The sequence below is a fragment of the Cololabis saira genome, chromosome 7 (assembly GCF_033807715.1).
Source record: "Cololabis saira isolate AMF1-May2022 chromosome 7, fColSai1.1, whole genome shotgun sequence".
NCBI classification, from domain to species: domain Eukaryota; kingdom Metazoa; phylum Chordata; class Actinopteri; order Beloniformes; family Belonidae; genus Cololabis; species Cololabis saira.
The window spans coordinates 26,277,935-26,295,847 of NC_084593.1; the positions used below are offsets into that span (position 1 = coordinate 26,277,935).

A 17,913-nucleotide genomic window follows, 5' to 3' on the forward strand; every position below is an offset into this window, starting at 1 on the left:
AATTACTATTCTTTATTGGTTCATGGGCCTCTCGACAGAGAAAAAGTTTCACAATACAATATTTCGATTGTAGCTTCAGATGAAGGAAAGCCTTCCCTTTCGAGCACAAGTATAATTAATATTCAGGTTTCTGACGTAAATGACAATCCACCACAGTTCTTAAACTCTCATATTAATATTTATGTGAGAGAGAATAGCCCGCTTGGAACTACTATCCACAAATTAACCACATTTGATTCAGATTTAAATGAAAACTCAGAGTCAATTTACAATTTAATTCACAGCTCTCCCAAGGCCACACAAATTTCATCATTGATTACAGTTAACTCAGACACTGGAGATATAATTAGTCTTCAATCGTTTAACTATGAGGAGTTAAAAACATTCCAGTTTAAAGTTCAGGCGAAAGATTCTGGTGTTCCTCCGTTAAGCAGCAACGCAACTGTGAACGTTTTTATTCTGGATGAGAATGACAACAGTCCTACGATTCTAGCACCATATTCTGAGCACGGCTCACCGTACAGTGAGAGCATCCCCTACGCTGCTGAAGCTGGATACTTTGTTGCAAAGATCAGGGCTGTGGATGCAGACTCTGGATACAATGCACTCCTTACATATCACCTGACAGAGCCCAAAGGAAACAATCTGTTCAGAATTGGAACCAGCAGTGGAGAAATCAGGACTAAAAGAAGAATGAGTGACAATGACTTGAAATCTCACCCCTTGGTGGTTCTGGTTTCTGATAATGGAGAACCTTCTCTGTCAACTACTGTGTCTATTGATGTGGTGGTGGTTGAAAACACTGATGACATCCAGACTCCGTTCAGACATGTGCCGTTAAAGGAGGACAACTTCTCTGATTTGAACTTGTATCTGCTGATCGCAATCGTGTCGGTGTCAGTGATCTTCCTGCTGAGTCTCATCAGTTTAATAGCTGTCAGATGCCACAGGACGGACAGTAGTTTCAGCAAGTACAGTGCCCCGATGATCACCACCAACCCTGATGGGAGCTGGTCTTATTCTAAAGCTACTCAACAGTATGATGTGTGTTTCAGCTCAGACACATTGAAGAGTGACGTAGTGGTTTTTCCTGGCCCGTTTCCACCTGTTGATGCAGAACTGATCAGTATTAATGGTGCAGATACTTATACCAGAACTCAGACACTACCTAACAAAGAAACGGTAAGTTATTTCAAAACCTCTAATCAATTTCAAAGACTGAAATGTCAATCCATAACTTGTCTCTATCTGATTGTATTTTTGAGGGCACACCTGTCTACTATCAGCCAATAATCCTCTGTAAACGACCGGTGAAAAAAAAACTAACAATAATTAACATTCGATTATTTTGTATGCTGTTTTTGATTAGTAATAAGAGTATCAATAATTACATTATAAAGATAGAGATATCTTTACATGGGGAAGCACAGTGGCTTGGTGGTTAGCACTGTTGCCTCACAGCAAGAAGGTTCCTGGTTCGACTCCCTGGCCCGTGTGGAATTTGCATGTTCTCCCTGTGTTTGGTGGGTTCCCTCCGTGTACTCCGGCTTCCTCTCACAATCCAAAAACATGCATATTAGGTTAATTGATGATTCTAAATTGCCCGTAGGTGTGAGTGTGTCTGGTTGTTTGTATATCTATGTGGCCCTGCGATGGACTGGCGAGCTGTCCAGGGTGAACCTGCCCCTCGACTAAAAATTAGCTGAGATAGGCTCCAGCAGACCCCCGTGACCCTGCAAAGGATAAAGCCGGTATAGAAAATGGATGGATAGATATCTTTACCTACATATTTAGATAATTTTTACAATAATATATAGATATAGATACGTTATCTGTGTTTTAAATATTTTTATACAATTGAGTTTGATTTTAGGCAAGGCAAGTTTATTTGTATAGTACATTTCAAGACAATTTAGTGCCTTATTTAAAAATATATTTTTTTAATAATTAAAAGTAAAAGAGTTTAAAAGCAGAAATTAAGACACACAGACAAAAGTTTAAAATAATTAAAAAAATGAGATCCAAGAAATGAAGGTTGTGGTGCATTGTAATGTATTACTCAAATGCAGCATTATAAAAAGGTTTTCCACCTTGACTTAAAGCAGTTTCAGCTTCCACAGCCCTGATACATTCTGGGAGTTTGTTCTACAGTTGAGGAGCATAACAGCTGAACTCTGCCTCACCGTGTTTGGTTGTAACTATGGGTACAAAAAGTAGGCGTGACCCTGAGGACCTGATGGTTAGGGTTGGTTTATTATGGACCTGTGGATCGTATTTTGTCTCTAGACCATTCAGAGATTTAAAACCAGCAGTTGGATTTTAAAAATATATTTTGTGACAGACAGGAGAGATTTAAAGATTAAAGATGAGTAAAGATTTAAGAACTGGAGTTATATGGTCCACTCTCTTGGTCTTAGCAAGGACTTGGGTAGCAGCGTTCTGAACTAACTGCAGTTGTTTGGGGGATTTTTTGGGGAGACGCATAAGAAGAGCGTTACAGTAGTCCAGTCTACTGAAGATAAAAGCATGGACAAGTTTGTATTAATCCTGCTGAGACATCAGTCCATTAATCCTCGGTATGTTCTTTAGGTGATAATAGGCTGACTGCACGGCTGTCTTAACGTGGCTGTTAAAATGCTGGGTGAGTCCAGAACCACTCCCAGATTCCTGGGACAGCTGCCTGCAACTGAATACTCCAGCAAACTGAATGAATGAGTGTTTTGACACTGCCAAGGCGCTGGCCTTGGTGCTGACGGAGCTCTCCGTCTCTCAGCCGTTAGCACGTTTGGCTTCGTGTGTTTTTTGAAAAATTAGCACCTTGTGTGTATAACTTTTCCATGATTCTGCAAGCCACATCCATGATCCGTTTCTTTTTTAAACCGAATGGTCACATTTTATCAGTTAACATAGAGTTAGCTTCATATATAGACGGAGATACGGATCATTTAACCTAACACATTCAGCAACATTACCTAGAGCAAGCGCAGTTTCGTCAATTAATTATTAGTTAATAAATTCCCTTTACATTTTTGTCGTTGGTGTATAGTTTTATTCTTGCGCCGAAAATCTTAGTCCCGATTAAACAGTCTACATTTACTTATGTAGCCCACACACTGCTGTACTTTCCAAGTAAAGAAGACATCGTTTTACTCACTCGATCTGTAACCGTACAGTATTAAAGTGAAGAAAACTTTAGAATTAGATTCATTGTCAATATGATGTTGTCTTTAAAATGAACACAAGATGTCGTTGGAGACCACACATTCCTGCGGTAATTCAAGAACTCCTCCTTCTGTGCGGGAGCTACATCCTGCATTCATAAGAGTTACTCAGTAAAATACGTCGTGATGAAAGATGTATCCGACGTTTGGAGCACTACTTTGTACTTTGAATATTTTTCGATCTTGTGACTGAGTGGATTTTTTTCTCCTGGATTTCCTATCTTCAAAAACGCTGCGTCGGCGACAGCACACAATGGCGGAATGGATGTTGCTCGCCATTATTCTTTGTTTAACTGACTGGTCTGCTGCTCAGATTTCTTACACCATATCTGAGGAGGTGAACAAAGGCACAGTAGTCGGGAATCTCGCTAAGGATTTACAAATGAATGCACAGCAACTCGAGGAACGTGGATTCCGGATTGTATCGGGATACAGTAAGGCCTATTTTGAGGCGAACATAAGAACAGGAGCTTTGTTTGTAAATGAAAGAATAGACCGCGAAGAGCTTTGTCCAAATGTACCTAAGTGTTCATTAAATATCGAGGGACTCCTCAGCCATCCTATGACTATTTATCGCATTGAAGTCAGTATTCTTGACATAAATGATAATGCGCCGACTTTCCTTGAGCAAATCCATGTGTTTAATATCTCCGAATCATCTTCAACCGGCGAAAGGTATCCGCTCCTAGCGGCCCATGATCCAGATACCGGCAGCAATTCTGTGAAAATCTACAAGTTAAGCACGAACAATTATTTCTCTCTAGATGTACTTAGTGGAAGAGATGGCGTCTCTGCGGAGTTAGTGCTGCAAAAATCTTTAGACAGAGAAAAACAACCCACTGTGAGACTGACATTAACCGCTATTGACGGAGGAAAAACTGCAAAGTCTGGTACCATGCAGATTCTTGTGAATGTTATAGATGTTAATGATAACACTCCTTTATTTAGTAAGCCACTTTATAAAATAAGTGTGAATGAAAATGTTCCTGTAGGTACAAAAATACTGAAATTAAATGCAACAGATTTAGACGAGAGCCCCAATTCAGACATTCTGTACTCATTAATGAGAACAGGAAACGTGGACCCTCCAGAGAAATTTCTCGTTATTCCTGAAAGCGGTGAAATCATTGTGAAGAGTAATTTGGATTACGAGGAAAACAACGCGTATGAACTAAGAGTGCGTGCAACAGACCAAGGCGCTTCCCCCCGCAGTGGTTATTCTAAAGTGTTAATTGAAGTTGTCGATGTTAATGACAATGCACCAGAAATTTCTATTACTTCACTAATGAGTCCAGTGAAAGAAAATGCTGAAATTGGAACAGTTGTTGCATTGGTAACTGTAACTGATAAAGATGGGGGGCAAAATGGCCTTACCACTTGTAACATTCAGGATTCAGTCCCGTTTAACTTGAAGACAAATTACAAAAACTATTACTCATTGACCGTTAACGGTCTGCTTGACAGGGAGATCGTTTCACATTATAACATAACTATTGCAGCTTCCGATGATGGTAGTCCACCTCTCTCGAGCACCACCGTGATCAACGTGCAGATTTCAGATATTAATGACAATGCACCCAGATTCCTAGAAGCTAAAAATAATATATATGTCAAAGAGAACAGCAAAGTGGGAAATATAATCGGAAAAGCAACAGCACAGGATCCAGATACAGATGAAAATGCTAAACTAACATATTCATTGCTTGACAGTCATCACCAGAAAACTCCGATTTCAACTGTTATGAATATAAACTCGGAGACAGGAGAAATTGTGAGCTTACAGTCTTTTAACTATGAAGAGGTAAAGACATTTAAGTTTAAAGTTCAAGCCACGGACTCTGGTGTTCCTCCTCTCAGCAGCAACGTGACTGTGGATGTTTTTATTCTGGATGAGAATGACAACTGTCCCACTATTCTTGCTCCTTATTCTGATCACGGTACAGCTTACACGGAGACCATTCCTTATTCTGCTGAAGTTGGATACTTTGTGGCCAAGATCAGGGCCGTGGATGCAGACTCTGGATACAATGCGCTGCTGTCTTATCACCTGACTGAGCCAAAAGGAAACAACCTGTTCAGGATTGGAACCAGCAACGGAGACATTAGAACTAAGAGGAGAATGAGTGACAATGACCTGAAAACTCACTCCTTAATGGTGCTGGTTTCTGATCATGGAGAGCCCTCTTCGTCTGCTACAGTGTCTATTGATGTGGTTGTGGTTGAAAGCATCGCTGACATCCAGACTCCGTTCAGACATGTGCCTATAAAGGAGGACAACTTCTCTGATTTGAACCTGTATCTGTTGATCGCAATTGTGTCGGTGTCAGTGATTTTTCTGCTGAGTCTCATCAGTTTAATAACTGTGAGATGCCACAAAACTGACAGTACTTTCAGCAGGTACAGTCCCCCGATGATCACCACCAACCCTGATGGGAGCTGGTCTTATTCTAAAGCTACTCAGCAGTATGACGTGTGTTTCAGCTCAGACACACTGAAGAGTGACGTAGTGGTTTTCCCCGCCCAATTTCCACCTGTAGATGGAGAACTGATCAGTATTAACGGAGGAGACACTTTTAATAGGACCCAGACTTTGCCCAACAAAGAGAAGGTACGTGATTTTGAATATAATTTCAGGATTCAAAAAGTACAAAAAATGTAATATTACATTTTCACCTAATTGGAAACACAATCCGGGCAGCACGGCGGCTTGGTGGTTAGCACTGTTGCCACAGAGAGAAGGTTCCTGGTTTGACTCCCTGGCCCGGCAGGGTCTTTCTATGTGGAGTTTGCATGTTCTCCCGTGTTTGATGGGTTCCTTCCGTCAAAAACATGCACGCTAGGTTAATTGATGATTTTCCAAATTGCCCGTAGTTGTGAGTGTGAGTGTGTCTGGTTGTGTGTCTGTATAAGTGGCTCTGTGACTGGCGAGCTGTCCAGGGTGAACCTGCCTCTTGCCTGTAATGAGCTGGGATAGACTCCAGCAGACCCCCGTGACCCTGGAAAATGGATGGATGGAGGGAAACACAATCCCTTAAAATTGAAATATCAAGATAATTCGAGTTGTCAATGTTCGTATCGCCAATTACATTTGTTGATTGTGGCATTTATTACTGTAAAGAGTATTATTTGACATACAGTATGTTGAAATCAACTGAAACTTGTGCTCCAAGTATATTCGGTAAATATGTTACTTGCATTACACTTCATGTTGAAAAGCTTAACAAACATAAATGTATAATTGTCATAAAATTCACCTAATAATTTGTAACCGTTCATGAGCAGAGCACGTCCCACAAATCAACGCCAAAATCTTTCAAGAAGGATGATTCAAAGAAGGTCTCTGCAAACAGCGCGGTCCTTCATTCAAGAGCTAAAAGAGCTCTCCCTGGTGCTGAAATCAGTCTTTTCTTAACCTTTGTGGAAGCACGGGGTTATCATTCAAACTTAAATGTTTAAATATATAATATTGCATTTAATCTGCATGTATTGTCTTTAAATAAATGCATACTATTTCAACAATTTCACAGCGTTCTGAAAAAAAACACTAATTTTATTGAACTGATAATTATCCACTCATGTGTTAGTCGCTCACAATAGCTCGCCAACCATTAACCACACGGTGTCGCTTTAGACCGTAGACAGCCTGTAATTGTTACAGTACGTCTAAAACTCCGCCCTGCAAGACAAAACAAAAGCCTTCTTTGGCCATCCGTTTTAAAGAGGCGGCGTTTGTTCAGTATGGAGAGGAGCAGCTGCCGTGGATAATGGTGTTAATAACGGATATTCAAAACATACTGGAATAAAGAGGACAGGAGATATTTATTTTTTTGCCGTTTAACATGGGGAACGAGGAATATGCCTGGATTCGTTTTGCGGTGCTGCTCTGTCTCTGGGACTGCTGTTTTTCGCAATTATCCTACTCCATTTTTGAGGAGGTGAACAAAGACTATGTGGTGGGGAATATCGCAAAGGATTTGAATTTGAATACACGTGAGCTAGAAACCAGGGATGTTCGTATTGTTTCCAGTTACAGTAAGAACTATTTTAACGTGAATGTAAGGACTGGAAACCTCTTTGTAAACGAGAGAATAGACAGAGAAGAGCTTTGCTCGAAAATGGCAGAATGCTCCCTTAGAATACAGGCTGTTCTGAGCGATCCAATGACTGTACACGGCATTGAGATCGCTGTTTTAGACATAAATGACAACTCGCCAGAGTTTATTGAACAGTCATATTCGTTAAACATTTCTGAATCTGTTTCTCCGGGAGAACGTTATCTTCTTCCAATAGCAGAAGATCTAGATGTCGGTAGCAACTCAGTAAAGAGCTACAAGCTGAGTCAAAATGAACATTTCTCTCTTGACGTGCAGAGTGGCGGTGAACACGGTATGTCTGCCGAGCTAGTCCTTGACAAAGTTTTAGATCGTGAAAAGCAGCCCGTTCTTAATCTTGTCCTAACCGCTGTGGATGGAGGAAAACCTCACAGATCTGGTGCATTGCTGATAACAGTAAACGTGTTAGATGCTAATGATAATACACCAGCGTTTAGCAAATCTTTGTATAAAGTACAAATTAGTGAAAATACTGCACGAGGAACAATGGTAATGAAATTAAATGCAACGGATTTAGACGAGGGCATTAATAGTAAGATCATCTACTCTTTTATCAAACGAGGCAATTCTGATCCATCAAACGTTTTTGATCTTGATTCGGAAACGGGGGAAATTACTGTGAGGGGTGATCTTGATTATGAAGAAACGCCTGCTTATGATGTAAGAGTTCAAGCAAAAGACCAAGGTAATTCTCCGCGTAGTGCGCATGCTAAACTGCTGATAGAGATTACTGATGTGAATGACAATGCCCCGGAAATATCTGTGACGTCATTGATGACACCTGTACGAGAGGACGCAGAACTGGGGACAATCGTTGCTTTGATTACAGTTAGAGATAAAGATGGAGGGAGGAATGGCATGATAAAATGCAACATAGTTGGATCTGTTTTGTTTAAACTCAAATCCAACTATAAAAACGACTATTCATTAGTAGTAAATGCACCGCTGGACAGAGAAAACACTTCTCTTCACAATATAAGTGTTAGAGCGATAGATGAAGGTAGTCCACCTCTGTCCAGCATTCTGGTCATTAGTGTTGATGTTTCTGATGTAAATGATAACGCACCTCGATTTATGGAGTCCATAATCAACGTTTATATAAAAGAAAATATCCCAGTGGGCTCAGTTATTAACAGAATAACTGCATTCGATCCAGATCAAGATGCTAATGCAAAAGTTAGCTACAAATTGCTAGACAGTTCTTCAAGAAATATTCCCATTTCATCTTTTTTTAATATCAACTCAGAGACTGGAGATATAGTTATTCTGCAATTTTTAAACTATGAAGAGACAAAGATGTTCCCCTTCAAAGTTCAAGCCACAGACACTGGTGTTCCTCCACTCAGTAGCAACGTGACTGTCAACGTTTTTATTCTTGATGAGAATGACAACAGTCCTGTGATTCTAGCACCATATTCTGAGCATGGATCAGCTTACACTGAGACCATCCCCTACACTGCTGAAGCTGGATACTTTGTGGCCAAGATCAGGGCTGTGGATGCAGACTCTGGATACAATGCGCTGCTTTCGTATCATCTGACTGAGCCCAAAGGAAACAATCTGTTCAGGATCGGAACCAGCACCGGAGAAATCAGGACTAAGAGGAGAATGAGTGACAATGACCTGAAATCTCACCCCTTGGTGATTTTGGTTTCCGATGATGGAGATCCTTCTCTGTCAACTACCATGTCTATTGATGTGGTTGTGATTGAAAACACAGCTGACATCCAGACTCAGTTAAGAAATGTACCTTTAAAAGAGGACAACTTCACGGATTTGAATTTGTATCTGCTGATCGCAATTGTGTCGGTGTCAGTGATCTTTCTGCTGAGTCTCATCAGTTTAATAGCTGTGAGATGCCACAGAACTGATGGCGATTTTAGGAGGTACAGTCCCCCGATGATCACCACCAACCCTGATGGGAGCTGGTCTTATTCTAAAGCTACTCAGCAGTATGACGTTTGCTTTAGTTCGGACACACTGAAGAGTGACGTGGTGGTGTTTCCCGCCTCGTTTCCACCTGTAGATGGTGAACTGATCAGTATTAATGGAGGAGACACTTTTACTCGGACTCAGACTTTACCCAGCAAAGAGAAGGTACGTGATTTTGAATATAATTTGAAGATTCAAAAAGTACATAAAATGTAATATTTACATTTAAATATGTTCACCTAATTGGAAACACAATGCGGGCAGCACGGCGGCTTGGTGGTTAGCACTGTTGCCTCACAGAGAGAAGGTTCCTGGTTTGACTCCCTGGCCTGGCAGGGTCTTTCTGTGTTGAGTTTGCATGTTCTCCCCGTGTTTGGCTGGTTCCCTTCGGCAAAAACATGCACGCTAGGTTAATTGTTGATTTTCTAAATTGCCCGTAGTTGTGAGTGTGAGTGTGTCTGGTTGTGTGTCTGTATAAGTGGCTCTGCGACTGGCGACCTGTCCAGGGTGGACCTGCCTCTCGCCTGTAATGAGCTGGGATAGACTCCAGCAGACCCCCGTGACCCTTGAAAATGGATGGATGGAGGGAAATACAATCCCTTAAAATTGAAATATCAAGATAATTCGAGTTGTCAATGTTCGTATCGCCAATTACATTTGTTGATTGTGGCATTTATTACTGTAAAGAGTATTATTTGACATACAGTATGTTGAAATCAACTGAAACTTGTGCTCCAAGTATATTCGGTAAATATGTTACTTGCATTATACTTCATGTTGAAAAGCTTAACAAACATAAATGTAAAACTGTCATAAAATTCACCTCACAATTTGTAACCGTTCATGAGCAGAGCACGTCCCACAAATCAACGCCAAAATCAATCTTTCAAGAGGGATGATTCAAAAAAGGTCTCTGCAAACAGCGCGGTCCTTCATTCAAGAGCTAAAAGAGCTCTCCCTGGTGCTGAAATCAGTCTTTGCCGTCTTTAGATTCTGTTAACTTTTAATAATTGTCTTAACCTTTGTGGAAGCACGGGATTATCATTCCCAAATGTAAATGTTTAAATATATAATATTGCCTTTAATCTGCATTTATTGTCTATAAATAAATGAATAATATTTCCACAATTTCACGGCGTTCTGAAAAAAAAACACAACATTATCCACTCATGTGTTAGTCGCTCACAATATCTCGCCAACCATTAACCACACGGTGTCGCTTTAGACCGTAGACAGCCTGTAATTGTTACAGTACGTCTAAAACTCCTCCCTGCAAGACAAAACAAAAGCCTTCTTTGGCCATCCGTTTTAAAGAGGCGGCGTTTGTTCAGTATGGAGAGGAGCAGCTGCCGTGGATAATGGTGTTAATAACGGATATTCAAAACGTACTGGAATAAAGAGGACAGGAGATATTTATTTTTTGCCGTTTAACATGGGGAACGAGGAATATGCCTGGATTCGTTTTGCGGTGCTGCTCTGTCTCTGGGACTGCTGTTTTTCGCAATTATCCTACTCCATTTTTGAGGAGGTGAACAAAGACTATGTGGTGGGGAATATCGCAAAGGATTTGACTTTGAATACACGTGAGCTAGAAACCAGGGATCTGCGTATTGTTTCCAGTTACAGTAAGAACTATTTTAACGTGAATGTAAGGACTGGAAACCTCTTTGTAAACGAGAGAATCGACAGAGAAGAGCTGTGCTCGAAAATGGCAGAATGCTCCCTTAGAATACAGGCTGTTCTGAGCGATCCAATGACTGTACACGGCATTGAGATCGCTGTTTTAGACATAAATGACAACTCGCCAGAGTTTATTGAACAATCATATTCGTTAAACATTTCTGAATCTGTTTCTCCGGGAGAACGTTATCTTCTTCCAATAGCAGAAGATCTAGATGTCGGTAGCAACTCAGTAAAGAGCTACAAGCTGAGTCAAAATGAACATTTCTCTCTTGACGTGCAGAGTGGTGGTGAACACGGTATGTCTGCCGAGCTAGTCCTTGACAAAGTTTTAGATCGAGAAAAGCAGCCCGTTCTTAATCTTGTCCTAACCGCTGTGGATGGAGGAAAACCTCACAGATCTGGTACATTGCTGATAACAGTAAACGTGTTAGATGCTAATGATAATACACCAGCGTTTAGCAAATCTTTGTATAAAGTACAAATTAGTGAAAATACTGCACGAGGAACAACGGTAATGAAATTAAATGCAACGGATTTAGACGAGGGTATTAATAGTAAGATCATCTACTCTTTTATCAAACGAGGCAATTCTGATCCATCAAACGTTTTTGATCTTGATTCGGAAACGGGGGAAATAACTGTGAGGGGTGATCTTGATTATGAAGAAACGCCTGCTTATGATGTAAGAGTTCAAGCAAAAGACCAAGGTATCTCTCCGCGTAGTGCGCATGCTAAACTGCTGATAGAGATTACTGATGTGAATGACAATGCCCCGGAAATATCTGTGACGTCATTGATGACACCTGTACGAGAGGACGCAGAACTGGGGACAATCGTTGCTTTGATTACAGTTAGAGATAAAGATGGAGGGAGGAATGGCATGATAAAATGCAACATAGTTGGATCTGTTTTGTTTAAACTCAAATCCAACTATAAAAACGACTATTCATTAGTAGTAAATGCACCGCTGGACAGAGAAAACACTTCTCTTCACAATATAAGTGTTAGAGCGATAGATGAAGGTAGTCCACCTCTGTCCAGCATTCTGGTCATTAGTGTTGATGTTTCTGATCTAAATGATAATGCACCTCGATTTATGGAGTCCATAATCAATGTTTACATAGAAGAAAATATCCCAGTGGGCTCAGTTATTAACAGATTAACTGCATTCGATCCAGATCAAGATGCTAATGCAAAAGTTAGCTACAAATTGCTAGACAGTTCTTCAAGAAATATTCCCATTTCATCTTTTTTTAATATCAACTCAGAGACTGGAGATATAGTTAATCTGCAATTTTTAAACTATGAAGAGACAAAGATGTTCCCCTTCAAAGTTCAAGCCACAGACACTGGTGTTCCTTCACTCAGTAGCAACGTGACTGTCAACGTTTTTATTCTTGATGAGAATGACAACAGTCCTGTGATCCTAGCACCATATTCTGAGCATGGATCAGCTTACACTGAGACCATCCCCTACACTGCTGAAGCTGGATACTTTGTGGCCAAGATCAGGGCTGTGGATGCAGACTCTGGATACAATGCGCTGCTTTCGTATCATCTGACTGAGCCTAAAGGAAACAATCTGTTCAGGATCGGAACCAGCACCGGAGAAATCAGGACTAAGAGGAGAATGAGTGACAATGACCTGAAATCTCACCCCTTGGTGATTTTGGTTTCCGATGATGGAGAACCTTCTCTGTCAACTACCATGTCTATTGATGTGGTTGTGATTGAAAACACAGCTGACATCCAGACTCAGTTAAGAAATGTACCTTTAAAAGAGGACAACTTCACGGATTTGAATTTGTATCTGCTGATCGCAATTGTGTCGGTGTCAGTGATCTTTCTGCTGAGTCTCATCAGTTTAATAGCTGTGAGATGCCACAGAACTGATGGCGATTTTAGCAGGTACAGTCCCCCGATGATCACCACCAACCCTGATGGGAGCTGGTCTTATTCTAAAGCTACTCAGCAGTATGACGTTTGCTTTAGTTCGGACACACTGAAGAGTGACGTGGTGGTGTTTCCTGGCCCGTTTCCACCTGTAGATGGTGAACTGATCAGTATTAATGGAGGAGACACTTTTACTCGGACTCAGACTTTACCCAGCAAAGAGAAGGTACGTGATTTTGAATATAATTTGAAGATTCAAAAAAATACATAAAATGTAATATTTACATTTAAATATGTTCACCTAATTGGAAACACAATCCGGGCAGCACGGCGGCTTGGTGGTTAGCACTGTTGCCTCACAGAGAGAAGGTTCCTGGTTTCACTCCCTGGCCCAGCAGGGTCTTTCTGTGTTGAGTTTGCATGTTCTCCCCGTGTTTGGCTGGTTCCCTCCGGCAAAAACATGCACGCTAGGTTAATTGATGATTTTCTAAATTGCCCGTAGTTGTGAGTGTGAGTGTGTCTTGTTGTGTGTCTGTATAAGTGGCCCTGCGACTGGCGACCTGTCCAGGGTGTAACCCCTGCCTCTCGCCTGTAATGAGCTGGGATAGACTCCAGCTGACCCCCATGACCCTCGAAAATGGATGGATGGAGGGAAACACAATCCCTTAAAATTGAAATATCAAGATAATTCGAGTTGTCAATGTTCGTATCGCCAATTACATTTGTTGATTGTGGCATTTATTACTGTAAAGAGTATTATTTGACATACAGTATGTTGAAATCAACTGAAACTTGTGCTCCAAGTATATTCGGTAAATATGTTACTTGCATTACACTTCATGTCGAAAAGCTTAACAAACATAAATGTATAACTGTCATGAAATTCATTTCACAATTTGTAACCGTTCATGAACAGAGCACGTGCCACAAATCAACGCCAAAATCAATCTTTCAAGAGGGATGACTCAAAAAAGGTCTCTGCTAACAGCGCAGTCCCTCATTCAAGAGCTAAAAGAGCTCTCCCTGGTGCTGAAATCAGTCTTTGCCGTCTTTAGGTTCTGTTAACTTTTAATCATTTTCTTAACCTTTGTGGAAGCACGGGATTATCATTCCCAAATGTAAATGTTTAAATATATAATATTGCCTTTAATCTGCATTTATTGTCTTTAAATAAATGAATACTATTTCAACAAGTTCACGGCGTTCTGAAAAAAAAACACTAATTTTATTGAACTGATAATTATCCACTCATGTGTTAGTCGCTCACAATATCTCGCCAACCATTAACCACACGGTGTCGCTTTAGACCGTCGACGGCCTGTAATTGTTACAGTACGTCTAAAACTCCTCCCTGCAAGACAAAACAAAAGCCTCCTTTGGCCATCCGTTTTAAAGAGGCGGCGTTTGTTCAGTGTGGAGAGGAGAAGCTGCCGTGGATAATGGTGTTAATAACGGATATACAAAACATACTGGAATAAAGAGGACAGGAGATATTTATTTTTTGCCGTTTAACATGGGGAACGAGGAATATGCCTGGATTCGTTTTGCGGTGCTGCTCTGTCTCTGGGACTGCTGTTTTTCGCAATTATCCTACTCCATTTTTGAGGAGGTGAACAAAGACTATGTGGTGGGGAATATCGCAAAGGATTTGAATTTGAATACACGTGAGCTAGAAACCAGGGATCTGCGTATTGTTTCCAGTTACAGTAAGAACTATTTTAACGTGAATTTAAGGACTGGAAATCTCTTTGTAAACGAGAGAATAGACAGAGAAGAGCTTTGCTCGAAAATGGCAGAATGCTCCCTTAGAATACAGGCTGTTCTGAGCGATCCAATGACTGTACACGGCATTGATATCGCTGTTTTAGACATGAATGACAACTCGCCAGAGTTTATTGAACAGTCATATTCGTTAAACATTTCTGAATCTGTGTCTCCGGGAGAACGTTATGTTCTTCCAATAGCAGACGATTTAGATGTCGGTAGCAACTCAGTAAAGAGCTACAAGCTGAGTCAAAATGAACATTTCTCTCTTGACGTGCAGAGTGGCGGTGAACACGGTATATATGCTGAGCTAGTCCTTGACAAAGTTTTAGATCGAGAAAAGCAGCCCATTCTTAATCTTGTCCTAACCGCTGTGGATGGAGGAAAACCTCACAGATCTGGTACATTGCTGATAACAGTAAACGTGTTAGATGCTAATGATAATACACCAGCGTTTAGCAAATCTCTTTATAAAGTACACATTAGTGAAAATACTGCACGAGGAACAATGGTAATGAAATTAAATGCAACGGATTTGGACGAGGGTATTAATAGTAAGATCATCTACTCTTTTATCAAACAAGGCAATTCTGATCCATCAAACGTTTTTGATCTTGATTCGGAAACGGGGGAAATTACTGTGAGGGGTGATCTTGATTATGAAGAAACGCCTGCTTATGACATAAGAGTTCAAGCAAAGGATCAAGGCACCCCTCCGCGTAGTGCGCATGCTAAACTGCTGATAGAGATTACTGATGTGAATGACAATGCCCCTGAAATATCTGTGACGTCATTGATGACACCTGTAAGAGAAGACGCTGAACTGGGGACAATCGTTGCTTTGATTACAGTTAGAGATAAAGATGGAGGGAGGAATGGCATGATAAAATGCAACATAGTAGGATCTGTTTTGTTTAAACTCAAATCCAACTATAAAAACGACTATTCATTAGTAGTAAATGCACCGCTGGACAGAGAAAACACTTCTCTTCACAATATAAGTGTTAGAGCTATAGATGAAGGTAATCCACCTCTGTCCAGCATTCTGGTCATTAGTGTTGATGTTTCTGATGTAAATGATAACGCACCTCGATTTATGGAGTCCATAATCAATGTTTACATAGAAGAAAATATCCCAGTGGGCTCAGTTATTAACAGATTAACTGCATTCGATCCAGATCAAGATGCTAATGCAAAAGTTAGCTACAAATTGCTAGACAGTTCTTCAAGAAATATTCCCATTTCATCTTTTTTTAATATCAACTCAGAGACTGGAGATATAGTTAATCTGCAATTTTTAAACTATGAAGAGACAAAGATGTTCCCCTTCAAAGTTCAAGCCACAGACACTGGTGTTCCTCCACTCAGTAGCAACGTGACTGTCAACGTTTTTATTCTTGATGAGAATGACAACAGTCCTGTGATTCTAGCACCATATTCTGAGCATGGATCAGCTTACACTGAGACCATCCCCTACACTGCTGAAGCTGGATACTTTGTGGCCAAGATCAGGGCTGTGGATGCAGACTCTGGATACAATGCGCTGCTTTCGTATCATCTGACTGAGCCTAAAGGAAACAATCTGTTCAGGATCGGAACCAGCACCGGAGAAATCAGGACTAAGAGGAGAATGAGTGACAATGACCTGAAATCTCACCCCTTGGTGATTTTGGTTTCCGATGATGGAGATCCTTCTCTGTCAACTACCATGTCTATTGATGTGGTTGTGATTGAAAACACAGCTGACATCCAGACTCAGTTAAGAAATGTACCTTTAAAAGAGGACAACTTCACGGATTTGAATTTGTATCTGCTGATCGCAATTGTGTCGGTGTCAGTGATCTTTCTGCTGAGTCTCATCAGTTTAATAGCTGTGAGATGCCACAGAACTGATGGCGATTTTAGCAGGTACAGTCCCCCGATGATCACCACCAACCCTGATGGGAGCTGGTCTTATTCTAAAGCTACTCAGCAGTATGACGTTTGCTTTAGTTCGGACACACTGAAGAGTGACGTGGTGGTGTTTCCTGGCCCGTTTCCACCTGTAGATGGTGAACTGATCAGTATTAATGGAGGAGACACTTTTACTCGGACACAGACTTTACCCAGCAAAGAGAAGGTACGTGATTTTGAATATAATTTGAAGATTCAAAAAGTACATAAAATGTAATATTTACATTTAAATATGTTCACCTAATTGGAAACACAATCCGGGCAGTACGGCGGCTTGGTGGTTAGCACTGTTGCCTCACAGAGAAAAGGTTCCTGGTTTGACTCCCTGGCCCAGCAGGGTCTTTCTATGTGGAGTTTGCATGTTCTCCCCGTGTTTGGCTGGTTCCCTCCGGCAAAAACATGCACGCTAGGTTAATTGATGATTTTCTAAATTGCCCGTAGTTGTGAGTGTGAGTGTGTCTGGTTGCGTGTCTGTATAAGTGGCTCTGCGACTGGCGACCTGTCCAGGGTGGACCTGCCTCTCGCCTGTAATGAGCTGGGATAGACTCCAGCTGACCCCCATGACCCTCGAAAATGGATGGATGGAGGGAAACACAATCCCTTAAAATTGAAATATCAAGATAATTCGAGTTGTCAATGTTCGTATCGCCAATTACATTTGTTGATTGTGGCATTTATTACTGTAAAGAGTATTATTTGACATACAGTATGTTGAAATCAACTGAAACTTGTGCTCCAAGTATATTCGGTAAATATGTTACTTGCATTACACTTCATGTCAAAAAGCTTAACAAACATAAATGTATAACTGTCATAAAATTCACCTAAAAATTTGTAACCGTTCATGAGCAGAGCACGTCCCACAAATCAACGCCAAAATCAATCTTTCAAGAGGGATGATTCAAAAAAGGTCTCTGCAAACAGCGCGGTCCTTCATTCAAGAGCTAAAAGAGCTCTCCCTGGTGCTGAAATCAGTCTTTACCGTCTTTAGGTTCTGTTAACTTTTAATCATTTTCTTAACCTTTGTGGAAGCACGGGATTATCATTCCCAAATGTAAATGTTTAAATATATAATATTGTCTTTAATCTGCATCTGTCTTTAAATAAATGAATAATATTTCAACCATTTCACGGCGTTCTGGAATAAACACTAATTTTATTGAACTGATAATTATCCACTCATGTGTTAGTCGCTCACAATAGCTCGCCAACCATTAACCACACGGTGTCGCTTTAGACCGTAGACAGCCTGTAATTGTTACAGTACGTCTAAAACTCCTCCCTGCAAGACAAAACAAAAGCCTCCTTTGGCCATCCGTTTTAAAGAGGCGGCGTTTGTTCTGTATGGAGAGGAG

At 40.8% G+C, this 17,913-nt stretch overlaps 2 protein-coding genes across 38 annotated transcripts in view; both read left to right on the plus strand.

Moving 5' to 3' along the window:
• Positions 1–17,913, plus strand: part of LOC133446991 (protocadherin alpha-C2-like) — a 204,805-nt gene that overhangs the window by 133,736 nt on the left and 53,156 nt on the right. For 2 of the 37 annotated variants that reach the window (XM_061725294.1, XM_061725298.1), the window contains exon 1: positions 3,662–5,829. The exons of 29 other annotated variants lie outside the window; for them this stretch is intronic. In XM_061725294.1, coding sequence (XP_061581278.1) covers positions 3,784–5,829 — 2,046 coding nt within the window. In that variant the 5' untranslated portion in view covers positions 3,662–3,783. 6 more of the 37 variants (XM_061725270.1, XM_061725285.1, XM_061725306.1 and 3 more) reach the window with 5 other exon arrangements.
• On the plus strand, positions 6,879–9,481 carry LOC133447727 (protocadherin alpha-3-like). The gene has a single exon (XM_061726456.1). The coding sequence runs from the start codon at positions 7,061–7,063 to the stop codon at positions 9,479–9,481; it is 2,421 nt and encodes an 806-aa protein (XP_061582440.1). The 5' UTR covers positions 6,879–7,060.